The following is a 27009-nucleotide window of genomic DNA, read 5'->3' as shown; positions in this document are numbered from 1 at the left end:
CTAGACTGGTTAATCTGCAAGACCAGGACAGCATGTCAATAAGCCCATCATTTATCTTGACCAAAAAAAAGCCAACAGAGCACATTTCTCACTTCGGGCTGGGATGTGGGCACTTAATTCCCATCTGTGCCTCTGAAAAATCTCCCCCTTTGTTAATTAAGAAGAACCATGATTAAAATGAAGCCCGTTACGTACAGAATATAGAATTATCTGTGCCATCCATCCTTCCTCCTGCTACAAGCATACAGGCAATGCTGAGCCAGTGAGCAGTCCCAGTGATGTCAATGAGACTAGTGCTATATAAAAGCTAGGGATTATTATGATTATGATGTACATGCTTCAAAACTTTGCTATATGGGGGCCAGGCTACACTAGGGAGGGAGGAAGAGATCTGTCCCGCCCTCTGAAGAGGCTGCAGTTACTTCACCAATATTCGATGGCAAGTGCCCAATTAAAGAGAGATCGTGGTATTGCTTACTTGGAGCAGGGAGACCTCCACATGATCGCTTGTATCTGCTCTCCTTCAAAACCGAGGTGATTTTGTACAAGTGCCGGAACCCCGTTTGACATTCAGAGGCGAAAATAAACTCTATCTCGTCTTGGCGGATTTGAGGGAAAACGTGGAAGATATCATGGATCTGCAGAAACAAAGCAGTTTGTTCATGGCTATCGATAGGACTTGGACCACAATGGAGTCCCTGTGCAATATTACTTCTCTCTGATCCGGCACAGACAGGTGCAGGAGATGCATGTTATACTGTAGTGTAGGGGTTCTCTCAACTTCATTCTATGGACCACTCTGGGCAGAAAGATCCTCTCTGGGGCCTATCCCCACACACTCATTCAAGGGGTCTCATTCTGGAGAGCAGATGGAAGGGCTCCAAAAACCACCTACAACCCATAATTTGAGAACCACTCCTGCAATGGATTACCTTGCAGATTGCCGTGTACATTAGCCACATGGGCCGTGCAAGCCCAGCCAGTGTCTTCACTCGCTGTCTTGCTTTCCCCTGTCCTTGTCACCATCCCACTCCTTTAGTGCCAGCCCACAGAAAAAACTCTACCAAGTTCTTTCTTCCCTGCAGTCCCTTGCTCAGATCAGGAGGCAGTTGGAGGGTTCTGCAGAGGAAGATGGGCAGCCTCTGACAGAACGCTAGCTGCAGAGAAGTTCCATATTCAATGGCCTCTTATTTTGAAGTCTGCAAGGCAGACCCTGGAAGGGAAAGGTTATTTCAGAAAAGAATGGTGATCTGGTGTTAGTCACCTTTTGCTTGCCCTCTGGGGGATGGTAATTTTAGGTACATGGAGAGAAGGAGCATTCACATGGTTTCAGCTGAACTGTATGAACCACAGTGGGAAAACAATTAGCACGCTGGGGGGAAAAAAAAAGAGACTATACGGCCACTGGTACAGCTCTCAGCCCCTGAGCGAGCGAGAGAAACACATCTTGATACATTGCAAGTCTCATTTTATGACCACAAAGAGAATACAGCTATATACAAAGTGTTCATTAAAATGCCCTGTTAGAGAGCATGATCACTGCTGAATGATCTAATTGTAAGCAGTGTGTGATGTTTCCAAGTCCTACTGTGAGTAGATCGTTCCAAGAAGATGGCATTTAGGGAGATCAGTTTTACATCTGTGCCATACTGCTGCAATGCTGTAAGCAGCTCCCTTTTTATGGTGTTGCACTAATGCTCCAGAAACTCTCATACATTTCACACTGCGAGGTTCTACAGATTGTAGTACAAGTGTAAGCATATTATATAGGACAGCCCCAATTAGCAAACCTTACAGAGGTAAGAGGGTGAAGCACTGTGAATAGAGAATTTTTCAATGTGATTAATAGATACTGAGGGACATAACTCTGTTTTAGGTAAAAGGACGGTTTTAGATAGTTGTGATTAGGATAATCATGTGGGCTCTTTGGTTTTGTGCTTAATTCTAGAAAATATTCTGTGCTCCAATAGCAAGCATCAGTCTGTCGGAATCTGCTGTCAGTGACAGATCTAAGGAGATCTTAAGGAGCCTGAGTCTAATCTAATGCAAAGCTGACAGCTAATGTAGTCTAATAGACTGGGTGCTGGATGGGTTCTAATCTAAACTCTGCCACATGAATTTGGACATCATTTGCCCTCTCTGCTTTCCTAACCTTTTCCTGGTTGCTCTACATTTGGTATACACTGCAAGCTCTTCAAGGCAGGGACTGTCTTCCTGTGTGTCTGTAAAGCACCTACCACAATGGAGACCTTTATCCAGATTGCACCCTCTAGGCACTACAGTAGCGCAAATAATATCAATGCCATTAAGAGTGCGACAAATAATGCCCATAACTACATACTGTTGAAGAGTCTAAAAATAAAATTCTTACATTTATCCAGATGTCTGTTGTTTCTTCATAAATAATAAGTGGCGTGACAGAGTCAGGCACAGCGTCTATTAGTTTCTGTCTTTCCATAGCATCATCTTCTACTGCGATAAATAATGCAGGAGAGACCAACACTATCTGTAGCCGTGTTTGGGAGCGATCCAGCAAGATGGACCAGGCACTATTGCAGAAAAAAATATTAATAATTATGAGTGTATTTTTTCCTAAGTATTAGACAGCTGAGAGAATTGTATTTGACTCAATAACACCAAGCATTTTGGTGGCATCAAGAATGGTCAATTTCAGATCCAGTTAGAAGATGCTTTTAACTTTGGCCAGGTAAAACAAATTTTCCCTCTAGCATTTCAAAGAATCACGTCAGCTCTGAAGTAGGGGTAAAAGAACTAGTTTTGCCCACTCAAACCCTGTGGTTTCAAAAGCTCAACTGGCTCAAATGTTACCAGATTTGGATTCTGCTTAGGGCAAAATGTGGAAATAGGAGCAAAGAAAAGAAAAATCTAAAGGGAAGGTGGAAGCTGCAGTTTGTAAACTGAAATTTAAAAGCCACTTGTAAAGATATTTCTAGTCTTCTTGGATGCTTAAAAAAATTATTCTGAAGCTGAAATGGCTCAACAGTGTCCTCTCCAGCAGATCCAATCAGCCTGTTGATAGTTACCCATGTAGCCTTGTTAACATTTCTGCAGAAAGCCAACCAACACAGGAAGCAGGCTCCTGTATTTCTTCCATGTTAAAAAAATGTTAAAAGGAGAATGTCAGCTTTTGATCCAAGAGGTAGGATAAGTACAATTCTTGTGAGTTAGAAACACTGCACCATCTTGTCTTTAGGGTTTCATGCAAATGTAGTTAGCACTTACAGTGGGGTTTCTGGCCAATGCGTTTGGTCAGCAACCATGGCCCAGTGGTTAAGGTGCTAACCTAGAACTTGGGAGCCCTGTGTTTGATTCTCTCCACTTCCACAGACTGCCTCTGTGACCCTGGGCAAGTCACTCAGTCTCTCTAACACTCAATTCCCCATCTGTAAATGGGGATATCATCGCTGCCCTGCCTCCCAGAGGGATTGGGAGCTGGGTTCCCTCTAAGCCACATGGCCGCCCAAGAGTCAATCAAGTGCACACATTTGATTAGCAAAGCAGCACACATTCAGCGACATGTGTTCAGGTGCCCCGCCCCCCACTGCTCTGCAGCCACATTGCTCCTGCCTTGAAGCCCCTGGCCAGCTGCTCCCAGGACCCTCCTGCTTGCTGTACAGAGAAGAGGGGGCTGCTGATGTCAGGGTGTCACCCTCCTGCCACCCAGGTACCCCATCTCCACAGAGCGGGGGTGGGGAGACAGGGCTCAGGAGCAGGACGGTGCTTCTGGCAGCTGCTGCGGTCTGAACAAGCCTTCTGGTGAGTGCTGCTGTGCTTAAAGAGACAGCGTATGGTCTCTCAGACTTCCCCAGCAGCCAGCACACACACGGTCTCTGTGTCTCTCACACATATACACACACACTGTCCTCTCAACACATATTTGTGTTACTGTTGTTACTTTTTGGTACTTCCTGCAAGGCACATATATTCTCAGTCACTGTATTCTTTCAAAGTGCTATTATTTTAGTTTTTTACTGGTCTGTGTGTTTCATCAGTTTATTTCTCTCTTCTGCTTAAATTTAATTGAGTAGTGAGTTCTAAAATGCCTAACCTGTCCTGGCTGGAGCAATTATCCCTATGGTAACTTGGCTGGAGCAATTATCCCTATGGTAACTTATTAAAAAATACATATTATATTTAGGGTTTTTGTTTCTACTGGCAGTGCACATCTGCACATGATATCCATATTGGTGCACGTAACAAAATTCATTCCGCACATGGATTGAAAAAGAATCCGAGAGAACATTGCTTGGGAGGATAAATACATGGAAAAGACTGTGCAATGCTCAGCTACTATGGTGATGGAGTCAGATAAGTACCAGAGATTGATTTGACTCTCTTTGATTTTGAAGATGTGCTCCCATCCCCTTCTCTCAAACCAAGGTGGAGCGATGCATAAACAAGAGTAGGCTTAGGCCAGAGGGAAAGACAGAGCCCAGAAGAGTCCATTTCTAACCATCTCACCCCAACCCCTGTAAGCAGAGACAGGTTTAACATACGCACTATTTTCCTTCTGGAGTCCACCCAGCTCTCGCAATATACTCGACTCCTTCAAACAGGATCTCAAATGGCTGCACGAGTTCTTTATCCACGACAGCTGCAATCTGTTGAAGAAGACAGCAATTCAGTGATACTGAAATAACCTCACCAAGTTACAGTGTGTGAATGTAAGTGTGTACGTACGTACGTACGTACATACACACACACACACACACACACACACACACACCAGGTATCTGACACTAGAGTGGACCTATCCCGTTTGAAACACTGATCCACAGATAAACAATTTTGACAATCGCACATCAAAGAAGTCTGTTTGCTTTAACATGAGATACTAATTAAATAAAAAGTCATAAATGTCAAATTAATGAATGGAAATAAATGAACCTTAAAACTTACTCTTCCTTCAGCATCAACTGTTATTTCAGACATCTTGAAAGTGACCTTTGGATTTGCTGTACCTGTAAAACAGACAGGCATTAGCAGTCACACACAAACTGTGCAACAGACAATGTGTTTGCCTCCAGGAGGACATACCCATAATGTTCCGAATAATTCCGAAATTCAGCTCATATAGAACTGAAAAAAAAAGAAGAACAGAATGCTCTTCAGCTGATTATCTTAAATGTGCTGTCTGTGGAGGGCATGAATTCGGGTCAAGGAAAGTAACAGACACATCTGAGATTTAGAGAGAGGAGGAGGCAGCAGCTCTCCAGAACAGGTGTTGACCTGTTTAGACTTGCAGCATGATCTTCACATGCAGTTGTAAGTTAGCTCTCGGCATGCTTCTGTGTCAGTTCTGCCTACCCACTTCCAAAGATCACAGTGCTCCTTTCCCACCCTCCTGCTGCAATACACCATCTGTAAAAACCCAAGCCTGGCTGCTGGATATTCCGACTCTGGATACTCTTACTATTCCAAGGGCAGTGACAGGCCCACTGGCTGTAATATTGGGTCAGGAGCACACAAAGTCTGTGGCCCAGACTCTAAGCAGAAAGTGTCTGGTCCTGGAGAGTGCCCAGGAGCACCTAACGCTCCTAACCTCCATGCCACATCACTAATGCACTGCCAGCAGCTAAATACAAAACCCTCAGTGAAACACGTGTGATCACTCTGCAGAGTTCGCACTGAGATACTGCCAAGAGAAACAATGCCACACAGTCAGATAAACATATGAGAGCAGCTCCAAAAGAGGGAAGACATAGCAGTGTGTTGCCAACTCACAAGAGGCCTAGGTTCAGCAGTGAACTTAGGACCTACACCACATTGTGGCTGGAAAGCTAGCATGGCTGCAAGTGAGTAGTCTGACCTCCGTGGAGGCTGCTTCCTGAGACATATTCAGTCCACAAGCACAGCAGTCAATTAAGGAGCCACACAGGCAGCATCATTCATACAACCTTGTCTTTGGAGGCTAGGGTGGGGATTACCATAAAACAAGAGGAATACGAGAGCGTCCCAGGCGATGAGACGAGGGAAAGAGGAGAGAAGACAGCAATGGTCTCACCTGTTTTGGGATATCTAAAGGAATCCGTCCTCCTGGTCTCCAGCATGGGGGATGTGACGTGAATAATTTCCACCTCTGACTCATCATTTTCTTCATAAAGAATCCTAAGAATTTTGCCTCCAGTGACAGCTAGAAAGGAACAAGTACATTTCACATTCAGCAGAGCTGTAATAGTATATGTATCATACACAGCAATACTGTTCCTTTGGATACTAGTGGGGAAGCTATATCATATACCACATGCTCCAACTATCCAGTAAACTGTATTTGACCTTTCACTACACCACACAATCTTGAATCTCTTACAAATGCTGTTATCAGGTGGGTTAGTAAAAATCTCTTCTTTCCAGGCTACGTGTCCAGAGCATGAGCTGACCTCTCATGAAAAAGAGAGAGATTAGCCTCTCGGCTATATATTGTATGTACTTCCCTCCCTTTGTTCTTTTCTCCAATATTACTATAGGGACACTTGTCTACAAGCAAATCTTCATTCCTTAAGAGCTTATCTCCCACTCTGAAATCATGGTTTTGTCTGGGGCATCATGCATTAAAAAGCAAACTGCTGCAAGGTTACAAACAGAGGATCATACCGGAAAGTGGGCTGAGAAGCAGGAAGTGAAATTAGGCAGTGGCACTGGAGTCATTTCCACACAATTTCTAGAGAATGTCTGACACTGGCAGACCACATGCCAGCTCATGCCCAGGCCCCAGGCCTGATCGAGCACTGACAAACGTATAGCCAGAAACCAGTCTTGCCTATCTGTGTGTTCGCATTATCAAAATAAGGATTAGATGTTAAGTTGATAAGAATGTGTTTAGTGTCCTATAAAATGCTTGTAGGATGCCTCATGTATTGTTCTCACCTCAACTACACCCCACGTTATAATATAACAGCAAACATTTGCACTGTATATACCCCTGCAACAAGTAACCCATCAAACAGAAAGAAGCCTCAATAATGTAAATGAAGGACTGTAGTGGGAAGGTGCTAATTCCAGTGCATTTCAAAGCAAGCAGTCATTGTGTGTGATGATGGGAGATCAATAACTGTAAACACATTCCTCACTCTCCCATCATGAAAGGAAGAGCTCATGTGGGTAGCCAAACTGTCAACTTGTTTTCTGTGAGAAGAAACTATAAATATGGACCCAAGGAAAAATGCTTCATCTCTGGACAGTTGGGATTCTACAAGGGCAGAATAGCTGAACAAGAAAATGGAGATCCCAGAGTTATTCTGGGCAGCCCTGAGAGACTTTTGGGAAACTGGCAGATTATTCCATCTGTTACCATTTGGAATTACAAACTGTGACTCACCTGTGTCTATATATTTTACCTCCTTTAAACCTCTCAATAACTCATTTCTTTTTCCTAGCTAATAAACCTTTAGTTAGTTTACTATAGAATTAGCTACAAATGTTGTCTTTGATGTGATATCTAGGATGCAAATCAACCTGGGTGAGTGACTGGTCTCTTGGGACTGGGTGTAACCTAAATATTTTCTGATTTTTGGGGTAAGTGACCATTTATCATATAGTTCAGCTTACCTGCATGGCAAGCTAGACTGGAGTGTCTAAGGGGACAGTCTGTGACTCCACTGTAAGACTACTGTAGTACTTAGGGAGATCACATTTCGTACTCGGTTGGTGAAATCTAATTATAGAACATACCACCAGTTTGGGGAGTCTGCCCTGAGGTAGGCACTCCTGGCCGTGAGCCCCTCCAAAGTGACAATGTTTCATGCGTGTCAGACAGACTACATTTAGCACACTTACTTGGCTCAGTATTTGGACACCACCAGTAGCCAGTGTATCTATCAAATTCTTCCTGAAGCACAAAAGTAGCTACCCCAGCAGACCTGGGATCCTCTTCTAGGTTGGCCAATTCTGAACAGGCAACATGAGAAAGAGTTAGCTAAGATGTGAGCTTTTCTGCTGCCACAGCACCTAAAAACACTCCCAAGTTGTGTTTTCCCAACCGTTGGCCAAACTCACCCCCAGGATAAATTGACTGGAAGAGGAAAACAAGTCTTCCTGCTTTCTCAACTTCCAACCAGTTTCTCAACTTTGAATGAACTAGTACTAATGAAGAAAATATTCTCTTTGCACCTGCTAGCTTAACTAAAACCAAAAGTAATTATGGCAAAAGCTTTTCTGCACAACAGAAACTGGAAGCACTTACACTGGGAAACATGTCAAAACGGTACCAGCATTCATTCCTGAAAATAATATAGATACTTAATGCAGTGCATGACATTGTGACTTACTTATAAAGCTTGAGTTGACCTCAAAAGTTAAAGATGTTTTCCCTCTGCTTCCATATATCATTGAAAAAGCAGCACCCTTAAACTATTTAAAATTTGAGGAGGGCATTATTTATTTATATGGATTTTAGGAAGTTAAGACTTTAACACGGGTTGTCAGTTTCACATTTAATGGGCTTACGTTTAAAAAGAAGAATGTATTTAACACTTAAACAATTTATTTTGAATTGACTTTTAACCACCCTGGAAGTGGGTATTTCCCCTGTTCCTTCATCCAAGTCACACGCCGGTATATCTGTAAATTACAGTTGAGGGCAGAAGCGAAGGAAGAGAAATAAATTATTATCTGAACATGAGGCAGAAGCCAGTGTGCAAATCAGAAGCACTTTAGATAACTTCCAAGAGCTTTGCAGCATGTCTGGTCACTGGTGGGAATTCTCCTCCAGTTCTGCCCAGCTCACAGCGCCTCCATTCTGAAGGAAGCAGTCACAGGGAAAAGGGAAAACTTTGGGTTCAACAACAAAAGCTACCCTGATGCATTCAGCGAATGAGCCACCTTGCCAGACTTCATGGACATGGAAGTGAATTGCTCCACAATGCCGGCAGAAGAAACGCAGAGAACGTGATATACAGATGGCCAAATTCAGCCCTGGAATAACTGGGCCAACTCACATGAATTTCAATAGAAGCCATTAATGCCAATGCCAAATTTAGTCTATAGCAGTGTTTCCCAAACTTGGGACGCTGCTTGTGTAGGGAAAGCCCCTGGTGGGCTGGGCCGGTTGTTTACCTGCCGCGTCCGCAGGTCCGGCCAATCGCAGCTCCCACTGGCTGTGGTTTGCAGCTCCAGGCCAATGGGGGCTTCTGGAAGCAGCGCGGGCTGAGGGACATACTGGCTGCTGCTTTCAGCAGCTCCCATTGGCCTGGAGCAGTGAACCGCGGCCAGTGGGAGCCGTGATCGGCTGGACCTGTGGACGTGGCAGGTAAACAAACCGGCCCGGCCCATCAGGGGCTTTTCCTGCACAAGCGGCATCCCAAGTTTGGGAAACACTGGTCTAAAGAATATCTCCCCCCCCCCCCACACACACACACGGCAGAAGAGATTAAAGATCTGGATTGTAAATTGAACATGCATTACCGTTATGAACAAAGGTTAGCCTCCTTTCTTCTCTGGTTAGTATATTAGATATCCAGATGTCATTGCTATGGATAAATGCAATCCAGTTTGGATCAGCTGGGCACAGTTTTGGATCCATCCGTATGTTTGGACAACTGGTCTCCACTAAATTGGGCCTTAAGGGCTGTTGCTGTTTAAAAGAAGAAAAGATGAATTAGACAGCAATATAAAACATGACAGCAGGAGCTGAATTGTGTTATTCTGTTCATCTCCAAAAAGACGGATGGTTTCCATTAAGTATAGATACAAGTGTTACTGGCAGGTACAGTAGCCAACTTCTACTTGCATTCAAATGCTGGAGCTTAGTGTGAGAGGAATCCAATCTTTTTTGACCAAGAAAAACATAAAATACCCACACACTGTCAGTAGGGAAGCTTCTGCTGCCACAGTGCCTATTGAGTGGTTCCACAGATGCCACACTAACGCCCCTAAGACAGACATCTTTCATCAGCGCTAGCAGAAAGTCAGCTTGTTTACAAAGGCTCAGTGCACTTAAAAAAAATTGCACCCTGATGGATGAACTGGCTGAAGCACACAATTGCCTCATTCGCTAAACCCACTGAGAATGCAGCAGCATCCATCAGATGATATGATTAGACTGACATCAGGCATATGTTATATTAAAAAGAAATTACTCTGGCTTGGAAGTCGGAGTCCAGCTTCAGCACTTAGGCAGCAGTGACCCCAGCTGCTCTTTCACAAAGTTCTCTTCTCAATTCTGCAGCCCAATCTAATGAGTAGCAACCTTGTAACAAGTAATTTCACGGAAAGCCACTTACACTAAATCATAAATCCGGAGACTGCTACTATGCACATTCCCTTCTCTTCTCCCTTCTGCTCAACGTTACTAGCAGTCGACATCACGTAATTTCCCCCCTCGATCTCTAGAACGCATTTCAGTGACCCTCAGCATTATTAGCGCATACATAGGTGGCTGCTTGATCTACAAATCTCATTGCCTTGACTCTTCTGCAAACAAATTCCTGACAGTACATTAACATGTGGATTAGCAATGTGCATGAACTCACAGTAAATCCATGAGGGCCACCGTCTTTTATGTGGTAAATTCCACTGCCAGCCTGAAACAGAAAGGTGCCACTTTCTCTGTGATAATCATAAGAGGCAATCCCGACTGTCCCAATGCGCTTTCTCTCTCGCAGTAATTCTTCTTCGCGAGAATACATCCCGTAGTCTAGAGAAGCCTGAATAGGAAGAGAGAGGAGAAATCATCTGGCTTGCTCTACTTTTTACTTGGTATCCTCATGTACAGAAAGCATCTCCTCTGGCACCAAAGAGCCAAAGATGGCTGGCTGCTTGAGTAGCATCTCTGGTAAACAAAGAAACGTGTTAATCCAATGAGAATCCCACTGGCTGCAAGCAGTCTGTTCATGCTTGAGTCTCTGTCCTCGTACCAGTAACGCTGGGTCAGGTTCAGATCTCACATCATTGTAAACCCGGTTGTAATTCTGCTATCAATTTAAATGGAGTTATTCCCAATTTACACCAGGGAGAACAAGAGCAGAATAAGGCCCTGTCTGAGCAGAAGTCCTGCTGATACGAGGTAGAGGTAAGAGTCTGTTTAATAGTGCCCCTTTGGGTGGAAAGGAGGGTAGGCGCAGAGAGTGCCCCTCTGGCTTTTATGTCTAGCAGTTTGGGAAGTCTCCCTGCAACAGTCTTTGGGGATCTTATTTGAACCAGGGTAACAAATGTTCATGAAGTCCCTCGCAGATGCAGCGGTTTTCTTTGTAGGATCTGCACTACCTTTTTCCGGTGTCGGTGCATGGGCAGACATAGGCCTATTTTGTCCCGGGAGTTTTACATACACCCTTTGAGCCAATGGACAGGAAAAGAGAGGAGAATGTTCCTCCCTGCTGGTTTCAGATCTGATTTCTCAAAGGAAGGATGGAAGCCAAAAGTAACCTTGGGTTGGCCTACACACAAGTTGCACTGGTTTGACTTGGGGCTTGCCTACATGAGAAAGTTGCACTTATATAACTTGAATTGTTCTAAACACAGTTAAACTGGTGCAGAAAGGCTGTCTGGACACTCAGTTCAGTACAAGAATAGCTCGTTTTTGGTTTTTTTTTTAAAACCTGCTTCTAATCAATTTGAGCCAGGGGTGGCCAACCTGAGCCTAAGAAGGAGCCAGAATTTACCAATGAGCCACAGTAATATGTCAGCCGCCCTCCCCCCATCAGCTCCCCCACCCCACTCCCAGCGCCTCCCACCCACCGGCAGCCTCCCTGATCAGCGCCTCCCCCTCCCTCCCCGCACCTCCCAATCAGCTGTTTCATGGCGTGCAGGAGGCTCTGGGGGAGAGTGGGGAGGAGCGAGGGCATGTCAGGGGAGGGGGTGGGAAGGGGTGGAGTGGGGGCAGGGCCTGTGGCAGAGCCAGGGGTTGAGCAGTGAGCACACACACCCCCCGGCACACTGGAAAATTGGCGCCCGTAGCTCCAGCCCCAGAGTCGGTGCCTATACAAGGAGCCGCATATTAACTTCTGAAGAGCCGCGTGTGGCTCCAGAGCCACAGGTTGGCCACCCCTGATTTAAGCAAAACCAAAATAAGCTGCTCCTTCACCAAAATAAAAGCATCCATAGAGCCTGTTAACGACATCAGTTTAAATTCACACTAAGTGACACCAGTGCAACTTTCTTGTGGAGATTTAGTTAAATTGTTGCAAGCTTCAATGTGGACACACAAACTGGTTACACTGGTTTTACTTGCCCTTACAGCTGCAAGCTAAACCAATATAAGCCAAATTTCAATGAATTTAAAGAGTATCCAGACAAGATTGCACCAATTTAACTAAATCAGTTTAAAACTCACCCCCTTTTAGTTAAAATTAGGCAACTGTGTGCATGGACCAGGCGCTAGAATGAGCAAGTGTTTGGAAATGCTGAGGGAGCTCTAGGTTTACAAGATTCTGCCTAAGGAGAAAGATGCAACTTGGGCAGGAATGGCGCTCAGAAAGCTGCACATTTTGTACATTTTCACTTCCAGACCCCAAAAACCTAGTGAGAGTAGGTTTCTGTTTGCAGCAAATCCCTAGCGGGTGCTTTACTGCTATACAGACAAGGTCCAGACATCAGGCATGTCCGCTGGCAGCTCGATGGTTATGAGGCAAACAGAACTTGCTGTAAAAGAATTAAAAATGTCTGCAGTGACTAGAGAGGAAAAGTAACAACACAGAGTTTAACTAACTCGAGCTAAGATCCACAGTGATTAGTTGGGAGGGATGAGAGCACCAGAAGAATTTTTAGTAGGACCTACAACCTCATGAGGGGACAGACCAGTAACATCCAGGGTGCTCACATCATAGCTAATGCCACAGGGGCACGTCCTGCCACCCTTCCACACCAGCAGTCTGCTGCAAGTTTGCTGAGGGGCAGGGAGACCACCTGTGCACTACTGAGTATAGCTCGGAGCTCCAATGTGATCCCCCAGCTGCTTCTGGTCCTCAAGTATATGGATCAATTGATCAATAACCCCCTCCACTGCATGGTATTCACGGTGGGCTACTGTAGTCTTGCAGCTGACACAGCAGCCATACAGTAGACTGGTAGAGGCGGATTCTGGGGAAGGCAAAAGCTGTAACACCTTTAAACCGACGGTATAATCAGAAGTCACCTGGACTCACTAGAAGTGAGGCTTCTACAATAAGTCCCTTGCTCTCCCTTCAGAAAAATTACTGCAGCAGATCTGCTGGAAGCTATATGTATCCCATCCAGAATAGGATTCTTTTTTTTTTTTTTATGATTTACAAAAGGCTACAAAATTCCTAAAGTTGACAAGACAAGATCTTTTTAAAATTTAACAGTAAAGAGCCTTAGCTAAGCATGAGGGAAAGTAAAAACATTTAAGACCTTAAGACATTCACTGCACAGCCTGTTGGTGGCTCACAACTGCAATAACTCGAACATGTCTGAGCAGCATGAATGTCTGCCATGAGGGAAAGAAGGTGTTGTCGTATTCACATACCTGAAAGAGATCCAAAAGGGGTTTCCAGGAAAGCATTAGGACTTCAGCTTTGTTTATGGTTTTGGGAATTTCTGAATAGAACAGCGTGTTCTCCCTGTTCTCGCCAGACATGGCTATAAAGGAAAAAAGGATTCATTCCCTGTTATTAAAGTATGACAAATGCTCTCCCAGGAGCTGATAAAGATAAGCCAAAAGACACAACAGCAGCATAAGCAATTGCCTTCCTAAGGGGGAACCACTGAAACACACTGCAGCCTCACTCTCAGCATGGGATGGCGGGGGGAGGTGCTGCAAGCAGAAGAGGAGGAGGGGACTGTAGGTGAAGTTTTGGAACAAGGCACCATACCAAGCACAAAGGCATGCTGCCACTAGAACATGGACATTCTCTGGAAAGTGGATATCAGGACCTGTTACATTTCAAAAATCAAGCTCCAGCAGCAGGGCTTCGTAATTATTGAACGCTCTATGCTGGATTACAGAGTCATGCCCCTTGCCTCAAATGGTATGTCTACCCTGCAGTTGGGACAGCAAGCGTAGGCATAACCAGGCTAGCTTTGCTCAAGCTTGCTCATTAAAAACAGGAGTCTAGCAGTGGCTGCACAGGTGGTGGCATGGGCTAACTGCCTGAGTACATACCTAGGGTCTGAAGCAGGACTCCTCTACTCAGGTGGCTAGCCTGTGGCTACACTGTTATTTTTAGCAAGTTAGCTTGGCTATGCCTATGTGTGGTGCAATCCCAGCTCCTGACTGCAATGTAGACATACCTCAAATGAGAGGGTTTCCAGCTACCTTTTGACAGGGTTTCTCCCTCACCCCAAAAAGTACACTTGTTAGACAAAACAAATCAGCACGTTTTTAATCTGCAGCATGGGCATTGGACTAGATGACCTCCTAAGGTCTCTTCCAACCCTAATATTTTATGATTCTATATTTTATAACCTTTAGGGCCAACTCCTGCTCCTACTCAAGTTAATGGGAGTTTTGCCACTGACTTGATTAGCAGAAGGATTGGACCTATTTACGAATCACTTTCAACATAACAGTCACTCTTCTGCCTGAACATTTTTTACCTCCTTTTGTTAAAAGGAGCCCATGAGATTTTTCCAACATGAAAGACCAATTTCTCTCTATTTCTCATTGTTTACTTTGTATCTAGTCAGTTTTGCCTTCCTCTGTTTCAGACAGACGCTTTCCCATTATTTGCGTGGGTTTTTCACACAGCAACAATGGAGGAAGGTATATACACCTTTTAAATATATAAAAGAATGTGATAGTAAAACTACAAGGAGCATCAGGGTAAGTGCAGTTCCTGACATTCCTGTTGGGATATGTAAGGGTTAAGGAAAGACCTGGAAAACTGCTATCATGGTAATAGGGAGTAGGCACGGGCAGGCACTATTTCTTTGCTTGATAGATAAAGTTGACATCCCTCTCCCTTCCCTTCTGCTTGTTAAGACTGATAAGCATTGCACCTGCATAAGGAATGTGGGTGCGTAAAGAATACCCTTGGAGTAAAGAAGTGTTATCTCCCCCTCCCTTCCTTTCCCAGCTACATAGATGAGCTCAGGGTCATGGCCCCTTCCTCCCTTCCCTGATTAAGGGAACTTGTGGCTACAATTACTGCAAAGAAATGCGTCTTCAAGGTAAAAATGTCTGTATAATATGCTTAATGCTGTAAACAGGGGCAGGTATAATTATATTCAGTATATAGCTATTAATATTCATTATATGGGCGTTCATATTATTAAATAAGGGCTTGGGGGGCATTGTAGTAAATGTGGGTATTTACAAATTAACGTAGATAAAAGAGTGTGATGTGATGAACTCAGTGCTTGGGTCGAGGGGAACAAGTACCACAATAAAGAAGCCCGTTTACTCAATCCGCCTCTGGGTCCTCCTGCTCAATCTCTAACAATTCCTTTAAAAGTATTGCTATAAATGGATGAAGTTTCAAGTTGACCGTGTCCATTAAACTGCCTCACAGGGGTGCTGTGAAGGCCAGTTAAAATATTACTAACCCCCTTTTTATGAGTGGGGAAACTGAGGGGGACAGATCATCAGTTTCAGGTCTTGGATCAGCGTGTGGGCAGACTGTGCCCCCATGTGGCACTCCATGGATTTCAACAAGGTTCCACACATGCATTCTGAATTGCTAATCAGACTCTAAGGGTACATTTACACAGGAATAAGAAACACACAGCAGGGTCGCAGCTGGCTCAAATCAGCTGATGTGGGCTCAAAATTGCTGTTTGGACTTTTGGCATTGGGTTGGAGCCCAAGTGTTTACACAGCAGTTTTTCAGCCCTGGAGCCTGAGCCAGCTGATCCGGGTCAGCCACAGGTTTTTATCCCCATGTAGACTTTCCCAAGAAGCAAGCACTGGAGTTAGAATTCAGCTCCGGCTCCCTGTTCCCTGACCAGGGCTTCACCTCTCCCCGCAGACTGGATTTTTCATGTTTATTACTGTGGCTTTTGGACGGAAACATTCAGATACCACAAAAGCCCCGCCCCCTACGCTAAGCCCCTCATCATCACCTGCAGTACCTTTGACACTATAAAAATCACATGGAAGTACTAAAATTGGCACAGCATTGACTTAGAACCCCAGATTTGCCCAGGTTAAGTGAACCACAATTAGTAAAAATGGGCAAGAAGTGAGGAGAAGAGGCCAAGAATAACCATTTGAATACATCCATTCACTAGAGACGCCAAAGAAACTACAGGAAAAACAAAGCATTTCATTTGCGTAAGTATATATGCCCCCATTTCTGCATATCCTCCCAGCTATCTGCAGTGCCCCTGAAAATATGCTCCATCTGTAACAGTGGCGTTGAGGTGTATAAAATTACGCTTACAATTTCTCTTTTTAGAAGGCCAATATGCAGATATGCTCTTTCCCCCTCCACCAGGATGCAAGCAAATAGGTAAAACACATCAAGTTCTACCAGTGTTGGGGGGTGGGGGAGGAATCAAACTTATTTTCAGTAGAATCAAGTGCATAACAATGAGAGACATCAGCCCAGAAAGACCTCCACGGGCAGCTACTCCATCTCCCCAGGTAGTGCAGGGTTGTTCCCTAAAGAACACTTTCTAAATCTTTGTCCAGTTCTAAGAGTCCCAAGTGATGACGTTTCCACTGCTTTCCTTTGGGAGATTTTTTTCCCCACAAATGTTAAGGCCTGAAAGGACCAGGACGATTGGTTAGTCTGACCAGCAATTCTAGCATCAAGCCCATAACGAGCCGTTCTGGTATTTCTGTCCAATACATTTTTATTCACAGGAAGAACACTAAAACCACCACTGAGATTGTTTGGGTTTGAATCAAGACATGGGACACGCTAGCAACTTACCCAGATAGTAGATCCTATCTGAATGGGGTCCTTCAGGGTCATTTTTCTTCACAAACATGAAATCATGAGGAGCCTTGGCCACCATGTAGCCATGGTATTTCCTAGTGTCTGTGAGCAGTTTTTTAAGCTGACTCCAGGAATATCTCTCTACATAGAAGGGTTCCAGCTTTGGCTGCTCCTCGGCCTCAGCATGCTCCTCGCTCTCAGCCGTTCCAAAGATTTCGAGACCCAGCTGTTCAGTTTCCATGGCTGCTGCCATGTTGCATGTTTCTGGAAGAATGAGACACAGGGAACGCTTCAGACAGCTGCCTTTTAGTGTGCTGGCAAATATACTCCAAAAAAAAAAAAAGAAATAGCCCAGTGAAAACAATACATGCAAACTGCTATTTCAATACAAGTTTTAAACAAAGATTTTTATTTTTGAAAATACCTTGTTGTCATTCAGGCCCAAACCTTTAAGCATGAGATGTGGGAATGGGATTAAGCACTATGTAGATCAATGTATATTTTATAAAAAGTTTCCTACTTTTGTTAAATAGCTGCTTACTCTCATTTTACAGAGGAGGTACAACAATGATTCCTTGGTTCTTCTTTGTTAAATCTTGCATGGTTACTTTTCTCTGTCATTATCCTGCATATGTTACCAACCTTTATAGTATAAGCCTATATTACAACCAACGAAGAATAAGGTTGTGCAGCAGTCGGGGGGAAGGTTCCAGATATTCTATATGGAGCCATCCAACTGTGCACAGTTGACCGATGCAACCACATGACCTTATTAACGTTTTTCTCCTCTTTGCAGTCACTTGATAAGTCTTCTTTCAAGTTAGATCGTAAGCTCTTCAGGGCAGAGATCAAGTCTACTTGTGTGTAGCACAACCTGATGGTAACTGGGGCCTTTGTGCACTGCAATGCTGCTACTGCTAAATAATGATGCAAATATTACCATAACTATTGACACTCAGGTTCAACATTCCCTAGACACAAGATAGTGCAATGCCATTGTGTCATTAATTTCCAGTCGAGCAATGTGAACATCCAGCACGAAGCCCAACTCTTGTTTTGTGTTCTCCTAGAGACCCATTTCAGAAATTAACAAACTGAGCTAATGTTCAGTTTGTCAGGATGGAAAGCCATCAGCATGGAAACTGAATTGCTTGTTTGCTCCTAGAGGAGATCCCTTCAGTGCAGAGGAAGGTGCGGGAGGTGGGGAGAACCATAGGGAAGATGGCGTTGCTATGAAGTGTAACGTACCTGTTCTAGGGACAGAGAGGGCTCCAGCATCCAGGAGTGTCAGTCCAGCACTTTACACAGGCACTAAAACAAAAATAAAATACTTTATTTTATAAAATGAGTGCCATGTTGCTACAAGTCCCAGTTATACCACATAGTCACACAAGTCCAAGCTCCCAGGCAACTATAATGCACACAGACACATTAGTGTGCCTGATATACACAGCAACAACATACAACGGGTGAGCTGAACAACAACTGAAGACCAGCCAAAGCAGCTGGGTGTGACCTGGACCCCAGCCCATTATAATACAAACAGCTAAAACTCAGGGGCCTGGGGAGGACATGTTTGGAAAAAGTTCCAGTTTGGTTCCATCTTTGCAAAATAGTATTACCTGGAGCTTATCATCCGTAGATCTCAAAGTGCTTTACAAAAGGAGGTTAGCATCACTATCCCCAATTTACAGATGGGGAAGCTGAGGCATAGGGAGAGGAAACGACTTGCTGGGACTAAAACCCAAGTGTCCTGAGTCTCAGTTTCCAGCCACTAGGCCTCTCCAAATAAATCTCTGCCCTGTTTTTCCTTTGTCCAGGCCATTACCAAAGCACAAAACAGGTAGCAGAAATTAAATGCCTCATCCATCACAATCAAAGCACATTTGGATGAGTGTCCAAAATCTTAACTGGGTTAAAACAATGCTTTGCTCATAACCTAACAGAACTTAAGAGGTCAGGCCTCACACTTGCATCAGAAGCCTCTTGTATATTTTGTAGAGTCCAACAAAATTATTTCTCGTTATTTCCACCCACTTACCTAGGTAGGTTTTCAAAATTCTGGAGTGTTTTCAACAGCTTTTAACAGGCAGATAAGCATGAAAAATATCTACCCACATAAAAAATTGAAGTCAGTGGGATTTTACATAGGTGCAGGGGTCTGCCCACGCACAGCTAAATTTGAATTACAAATGTCATCAACCCCTTTCACTTAGTTGACACTCACAACCGCCCCTCCAAATCCTCTTCACTCCCCTCCCAAATATATTTAGGACATCAAAATAACACTTGCTTAAGCCCACTTTATGGCATAACTGCATCGTACACAGAGGATGGAGACGCAGCGAGGGATTAGATGCCCACATTTGTGTCTCCTTGTTAACCACCACAGAACAATATCTTATGAATAACATCCTTTGGAGTGGCTTAGCTGTGCAAGTGTCAGGCAGGTCAGGTTTTAGAGCTTGCTGAACACCCATACATCTGCCCACACAGCCAATTAGGAAGACACATTTTCTTGTTACAGCTACAACTTCTACGCTATTCAAATGCATTAGAAGTCAAGAAAGGATGTTGCAATAGGAGAGGAAGCTGGAGTATGACCAGCCGAAAACAAACAGCTTTCAGTCTGTAAGAGTCAGGCATCTGTGGCATGCCTGGCCCTGAAAGCTGCCTAGCAAAGGGTGGCAAAGGGGATCACTTCCTCTTTTGGAAAGGGAGGCAGCGTGGCTTAGAAGACAGAGCACTGGGCTGGGAGGCAGAAGATATGGGCTCTATTCCTGACTTGATGCTGACCGGTTAGGTGGACTTTGGCAAGTCACTTTCCCCTCCTTGTGCCTCAGTTTTCCCACCTGTAAAGTCTAATCATACTGACCTCCTTTGTACAGCACTTTGAGACACATGGATGAGAAGGGCTGTATAAGAACTTCTTATTAATATTACTTTGCTGATTCTTAATTAATACCCTCCCCACCCCCAATCTCTCTTTATATTAAGGGGAGCATAGAGAAAGGCTACGATAACTGCTTTGGGGGTTGGGAAGAATATGAGATACCTAAATGGAAGGCCTGAGATTTCCCCCCCCCCCAACCATACTTTAAATATCCCCAGTGTTAACTGGAGTGTGAGTGGGGTGAGGAAAAAAACCACTCAGGCCTGACTGGTCTCTCTGGAGGGTATTGACCCAGATAGAAGGAGGCTCTGTCCAAGCCCCATTGCATTTTACTCTCATGCTTTGAGCTCGGTCTTCCAAACAGCCTTCCCCACCTGGCAGTGCTGTCTGCACAGCAGCTCCCTGTTCAAACATACCCTGCCAGAATGCCCCTATTGGCATGACTCATCTGGGGAAGGGTCCTGCATGTGAGTGGTATGTCCGGGGAGGGACGAAGTAGGTGCATGCACGTGGAAAGGGAAACATCCCCCCGTGTGGGGCACAGGTGCGTGGGGGCAGGGAGACCATTCCTGCAGATAAGTCCCTTGGCGCTATAGAGGGTATGAGAGTCCAGCAGATAAGGCCCTTACGGGAAGAGCCCTTTAGAGGGAAAGGGGGGAGGAGAAGTTATTACAAAGGACTTTATGTAGGCAGAGGGGGAGGGAGAGCATGGGGGCTAGTGTGGGACCAGCAGTGGGGAGCAGGTGGGCACATATGTGTGGGGGGGTGTATGGAGCCCTGCAGGGTTGGGGGGACAAAGTGTGGGGGTTGTGAGGTCTGGCAGGTGGGAAGGCACAGCAGGGATGCATGTACACAGGTAACAGGGGGAGGAAGCCCAGGGGGAGTCCAGAGGTGAGGAAGCCCAGCCATGGGTGCGTAGCCCCACTGGGGAAGGGGCACAGGAGCTCGGTGTGTGTGTACATTTGCAAGGTTGCGTATGTGGGGAGCCCAAGGATTGTGTAGCCCTGAGGAGGGATGAGACGGGGAGGGGGGCTATGGGAGTGGGAGCATTCTCAAGGTAAAGAGAAGCATGTGTTGTGGAAGAGGGGAAAGAGGGAGCACTGGCTGTGAGTAGCCCTACAGAGGGGGCCAAAGCACTGGCTGTGAGTAGCCCTACAGAGGGGGCGGTGGGGGGGAGCGCTGGCTGTGTGTAGCCCTACAGAGGGGGTGGTGGGGGGAGCGCTGGCTGTGTGTAGCCCTACAGAGGGGACCAAAGCACTGGCTGTGTGTGTGCGTGACCCTGTAGGGGGGGCACACTGGCTGTGCGTGTGTGGCCCTGCAAGGGGGGGGGGGGGAGAGACACTGGCTGTGCGTGTGTGGCCCTGCAAGGGGGGGGGGGGACACTGGCTGTGCGTGTGTGGCCCTGCAGGGGGGGAGGGGGGGCACACTGGCTGTGCGTGTGTGGCCCTGCAGGGGGGGAGGGGGAGGCACACTGGCTGTGCGTGTGTGGCCCTGCAGGGGGGGGAGGGGGGGCACACTGGCTGTGCGTGTGTGGCCCTGCGGGGGGGGGAGGGGGCGGTGGCACTGGCTGTGTGTGTGTGGCCCGGCGGGGGAGGGGGCGCGGTGGCACTGGCTGTGTGTGTGTGGCCCTGCGGGGGGAGGGGGGCGGTGGCACTGGCTGTGTGTGTGTGACCCTGCGGGGGGAGGGGGGGCACACTGGCTGTGCGTGTGTGGCCCTGCAGGGGGGGGAGGGGGGGCACACTGGCTGTGCGTGTGTGGCCCTGCAGGGGGGGGGAGGGGAGGCACACTGGCTGTGCGTGTGTGGCCCTGCGGGGGGAGGGGGGGCGGTGGCACTGGCTGTGTGTGTGTGGCCCTGCGGGGGGAGGGGGGGCAGTGGCACTGGCTGTGTGTGTGTGACCCTGCGGGGGGAGGGGGCACGGTGGCACTGGCTGTGTGTGTGTGTGTGTGCGGCCCTGCGGGGGGAGGGGGGCGGCACTGGCTGTGTGTGTGGCCCTGTGGGGGGGGCACTGGCTGTGTGTTTGGGGGGGCCCTGAGGGGGGGCACTGGCTGTGTGTTTGGGGGGGCCCTGCGGGGGGGCACTGGCTGTGTGTTTGGGGGGGCACTGGCTGTGTGGGGGGGCCTGCGGGGGGCACTGGCTCTGTGGGGGGGGCCCTGGCTGTGTGTGGGGGGGCACTGGCTCTGTGTGTGTGTGTGGCCCTGCGGGGGGGTCACTGGCTGTGTGTGGGGGGTTCTGCGGGGGGGGCACTGGCTCTGTGTGTGGGGGGGGGGCCCTGGCTGTGTGTGTGTGGCCCTGCGGGGGGGGGGCGGCGGCACTGGCTGTGTGGGGGGGGCCCTGCGGGGGGGAACGTGGGGGGCGGGCTGCAGCCCTATGGGGAAGCAGCGCTTGACTCGGCATGTGGCCCGGCGGGGGGGGGTCGGGGCGCGGGCTCTATGTACAGCCCCGAGGCTGAAGCTCTTCTCGGGGGGCGGGGGGGCGGCCCTGCAGGGGGGCAGCTGCAGCCCCGGGGGGAGAGGGAGCCCCAGGGGGGCGGGGGCAGTTGCCGCCCCGCGGGGGGAGCATGGGGGGGTACCGGCCCTGTCGCCGCGGTGACAGGCGCGGCGGGCCCGGCGCTCGGGCCCGGGACGCGGCTCCCCCGGCCCGTTACTCACAGCGCGGCGGCGGTGGCGGCTGGCGGCTCCCGGCGGGGTGGCGCTGCCCGCGGGCCCGGCCGCCGCGGATGGCCCGGACTGGGGGCGGCGATCGCGGCCGGCGCTTCCGTTTCCTCGAGTCCCTTCGCTCCGGAGCCGCCCCGCGCGGCCGAGCCGGGACACTGCCCCCGGCAGGGAGGGAGGAGGCGCTGCCGGTGCGCAGCGCGCCCGCCTCCTGCTCCCCTCAGGCGGCGCCGCGCCGGGCCCTGCCCGGGCCTCCCGCCCAGTGCGGGGACGAGGCCACTCCCGCCCCTCAGCGGGGGCTCCGTGAGCCTCGGCTGGGGGCAGGCAGTGGGACGCCCCCAAAGCAGGGGCAGCCCCGGCTCTTTTGGCCAGGGCCAAGTGTCCTGCTCAAGGTCCAGACACCAGAGAAAATTATTAAAAAATAATAATGATCAACATAAATAAAACAGAACCCCAACGCTACCACCCCAGTGCCCGGTCCAGATTAGCTGCTCAAGATAGGGAGTCATTGTGGAGAGTCCTCTGAAAACATCCCCTCTGTGCAAAAAAGCAACCAGAAGGTTGGCAATCATTAAGCGAATACAGTACAAGACAATATCATATTGCCGCTATATAAATCCATGGCACGCCCACATCTTGAATACTGCCTGCAGATGTTTTCGCCCCATTGCAAAAAAGATATATTGGACTTGGAAAAGGGCAACGAAAATGATTACGTGTATAATTAATCTCCCCTCAGATGGAAGCCATTCCAGATTGGGACTTTTTAGCTTGAAAAAAAAAAAACGACTTAATTTCTGAGGATAAGAGTTGTTTACAAGCCCCAGGTTACTGAAAGCTTTTGCTCAAATAAATGTGTTAGTCTCTAAGTTGCCACAAGTATTCTTGTTCTTTTTACTACAAAGAGGGGCATTGGTTAAGGAAGGGGTGTAGTACCCTGAGGCTTGTACCGGAGCCCCTAGGATAGTTAATCAAACTGGGTTTTCCAGAAACTACGCCAAAGAACAAACTTTTGGTATAAAAAGCTGAGCTTGAGCTGACACAGGGCGTTCATTTTCATCCAGCAAACAGCAGGATTGTCCCAGAGGGTCCGCAGATCTTGCAGAAGGGTTGAAAAGTCTTTGGCTTAGTAGGGCCCCATAAGACGGATAGGTTACCTCTGGTGAGCTTTTAGCAGGCATATAGGAACTATTATTATCTTTAAAATAAATATACTTTGCTGAGAAAGAGCTTGTGGAGGCACCCATAAAAAGAACAGAGCCAGGTGCTGTTCTTTCAGCAGACCGTCTTGCTGGGGGATACTCAGTGTAGGATAGGGATCTGAGCAGACTTCAAGCCCCCATTCAGAAGGGAGTGAGGCAAAAGGTCCCAGCTCAGAGACAGGTGACAGCTGGAGACCTGATGGGGTATTCCTGGAGTGGCCCATGGGGAGGAGACAGAGGTGCAGTTACCCTGAAACTGTGACACTCACAATCTACTTTGCTCCACAGCTTTCAGAATTTTGGGGAATATCACTGCTTAATCAACAATGCCTTTAAGAATCAGCTTAGTTTCCATCCCTCTCAGCTGTCCCATGCAAACATCAAATATTTTTAGTACTACTAAACCTGTACCCTAGGAATTAAATGGTGCATATTTGGCAGGTGTTTAAAAAAAAAAGTCCATTGCTAACCATAGGATTTGATGCCAAATAAAACTACAAATCTCAACCCAACCTGAACTGTGGAGCTGCTACCAATACCTTTCTATTTAATGAAATCAGATATGCTAAATCCCTAAGCCAAGGTCAAAGACAACATTACACGTGGTAGAAATGAATGCCACCTCAACTCAAGTGCCTTGGTCCCATCTGCTGTTGATTTTTGCACCTTGTGCATTGTCAGTAGGAAATAATAATGTTACACTTGACCCTACTACAATGTAACTGTTTTTCTTTTAACAAGAGCAAACAGAGAAAGGAGTAAAGTGAACCCAAATTGTCCTATTATTCCATGACTTCCATGCACTGTCCCATCTCTAAGCACAGCGGGAGGCTGATCATGTCACATATAAAGGGGGTCGACATAATGTTGTATATACTGGCAGTGTTTGGAGAAAGTCAAACAAGGCACTTGCCTCACTGTGTTTAATTTTAAATTGAGATGTGTTTGTGTGTTTCCTTTCATGCCCGTGTTTCTTTGAATAGCTGATGGGATTGTAAAGCAAACACGGGAACCTAGAAATCTTATCTAGCTGTTACCAGCCAGTTTGCTTTCAGGACATCCCAGAATTAAAATGCTCTGCAGTCCATTAGGTCCCTGTCTTGCAAGTGGATCTGTGCTGGTGCACCACACACACACCTGCAAGGATTCATGTCATGTCAATTGGGCTTTATACAGGCACAGGTATACACCTCTGTGGATCTCACTACAGGAGTGGAGCCTTCATTTGTATGATGGATAGATCTGGAAAGGGCCCAAGAGAAATTCAACGGACGGAGAATTAGTCTCATAAAATAAAAAGCTAACTTCAGGGTTAAACACATATGTCTGTTTTCAAACACAAGGAGATTGTCCACTGGGTGGAAACCAGAATCACTATTCACCATGACAGCTCTGTAGAAATAGTAACAAATGTATGCATTGTGAGCCCAGTCCAATGCTTGTGGAGTCTTTCCATTGACTTCAATGGGTACTTGTGACATACCAGGGTGCAACTGAAACCAGTGAGGGGCAGGGTCACCCCTGTCCTGCAAACTTGGGTGCCTTACAATACCTTACAGAAATAGCTCCCACCTGGGCCACTCACAAACAGCCTGCCAGCATGCAAGCCCCATGCTGAGTGTCTGACAGCCACACTTGACTTACACTCTGGGTCTCACCATCCTTGGTTACACTGGAGGGAGGGAGAACCCAATACACTCCCAGTCCTGGATTTCCCCCCCAGAAATGTATGTCTTCGTATGTCCAGCCCTTTTATGGACAGTTGAAATATATGACATCTGTTATTCCTTTAAGGGAATAATATGCACCAGCTTACCACCCTAATGGAGCAAAGAGTCCTCTGGCACCTTATAGACGAACAGACGTATTGGAGCATGAGCTTTCGTGGTGAATACCCACTTCATCGAATGCATGTCAGACTAACACGGCTACTCCTCTGATACTTGACACCCTAATGGAGTTACTCAGACACTTTAACATAAAACACACTGGATCAGATAATAAACTTGTTTTATTGTTTTAACTACAAAGATTTTCAGTACAAGTAATGAAGCAGAAAAGTCAGAAATGGTTACAATAAAGATTAAAATGTTTTCCAGCACCTAGCTTAACAAAACTATATTTTATTCAAAGCAGTTTCTCACCACATGCTTACAACAGCATTACTGACCAAACTTTCAGGTCTGGACCCCTTCCCCAGAGTCCAACAGCAGATTATTTTGTCTTCTCAGGTGTGGAGAGTGATATGGGCAGGGGGAGAAAAAGGGGTCTTGGGCTGTTTGCCCCTCCTTTTTATGGATTCAGTCCCAGTCTGAAAAGCATTTCCAGCTGAGAAGCAAAAGACAGAGGGTCTGGTGGAGAAAGGAGACCTCATGCTGTTTCTTTGCTAAGATGCAGATCTCTGTCTCTGGGATCAAGGAAATCTGAGGGTCCTCATTGTCCTGACAGTCTTTTCAATGATTTATCATTAGGAAGCAACTGTCAGCATTCAGGGATGCTAGCCTCAGCTGTCTTCAGGCCAGTGGACACGCTATGTCCCACGGGGAAACACCGATCATCTTAGCTAACAGTGGATGGCCTTCTCCAGCTAGGAAGGACATAGATCCAACCCACAGCACTGTCTGAAACTCAGGAGGACTTGGTGTTTGTGCCCTCAAGACACTGCTGTGCCTCAGAGGAATCAGACTGCTCAGTCAGGATCTGCACAATTTTATCCACAAAGTGGCACTAAAGTACTTCACCGAGAGAGAAACCAACTCTGCAGCTAAGTGGCTGCTGCCAGGTTTAACCAGGCTATCAACTCCCTGGGGTGGCGCCTCTAAGGGCTGCTGCAGGGGAGATGGAGAAGACTCCTTCCACTTCCAGCATAGCCACAGCTTCAGAAAGGCCACATATGGCTACTCGGTCTCAAGTGACAGCACTCAAACTGCATCCCTTTCCCTTCATTCACCACGGCACATCCCTAAACAGAGGTGACCTATATGGGTGAAGCAAGGGGAGAGGTCAGGCAGGAACCATTGTACTGATGGGCAAGGCCATAAAGATCACAATGAAGAGTCCCATGTGGCCTTTAATGGAGCAGCGTATTGATCCAAGATGAACAGGGACATCTCTACCACCCTGTTCCAGCACTGTCATGGAGTCATAGAAACGGAAGGGACCTCAAGAGGTCATCTAGTTCAGTCCCAACAGTCATGGCAGGACTAGTTATCTAGACCATTCCTGACAGGTGTTTGTCTAACCTGCTCTTAAAAATCTCCAATGACGGAGATTCCACAACCTCCCTAGGCAATTTATTCCAGTGCTTAACCACCCTGACAGGAAGTTTTTCCTAATGCCCAACCTAAACCGCCCTTGCTGCAATTTAAGCTTATTGCTTCTTGTCCTATCCTCAGAGGTTAAAAAAAACAAATTTTCTTCCTCCTTGTAACAATCTTTTACATACTTGAAAACTGTTATGTCCCCT

The 27009-nt window shown here is 47.0% G+C and overlaps 1 protein-coding gene across 3 annotated transcripts in view; it reads right to left on the bottom strand.

Moving 5' to 3' along the window:
• The window catches only part of DPP8 (dipeptidyl peptidase 8), a 53905-nt gene that overhangs the window by 19649 nt on the left and 7247 nt on the right, over positions 1–27009 (bottom strand). The window contains exons 1-12 of one of the 3 annotated variants that reach the window (XM_044979305.1): positions 22339–22473; positions 18045–18107; positions 16791–17060; positions 13442–13554; positions 10491–10664; positions 9424–9592; positions 7798–7908; positions 6026–6154; positions 4921–4982; positions 4522–4622; positions 2372–2549; positions 479–638 (exon numbers count right to left, since the gene is read on the bottom strand). In XM_044979305.1, the coding sequence (XP_044835240.1) occupies positions 479–638; positions 2372–2549; positions 4522–4622; positions 4921–4982; positions 6026–6154; positions 7798–7908; positions 9424–9592; positions 10491–10664; positions 13442–13554; positions 16791–17049 (1456 nt within the window). In that variant the 5' untranslated portion in view covers positions 17050–17060; positions 18045–18107; positions 22339–22473. Of the gene's footprint in view, positions 1–478; positions 639–2371; positions 2550–4521; positions 4623–4920; positions 4983–6025; positions 6155–7797; positions 7909–9423; positions 9593–10490; positions 10665–13441; positions 13555–16790; positions 17061–18044; positions 18108–22338; positions 22474–27009 lie in introns of those variants that run through there. The other 2 variants (XM_044979304.1, XM_044979306.1) reach the window with 2 other exon arrangements.

The sequence above is a fragment of the Mauremys mutica genome, chromosome 11 (assembly GCF_020497125.1).
Source record: "Mauremys mutica isolate MM-2020 ecotype Southern chromosome 11, ASM2049712v1, whole genome shotgun sequence".
Classification (NCBI taxonomy): Eukaryota; Metazoa; Chordata; order Testudines; family Geoemydidae; genus Mauremys; species Mauremys mutica.
The sequence above is the reverse complement of the archived record's forward strand: the minus strand, read 5'-3'. Positions and strand labels throughout refer to the sequence as shown.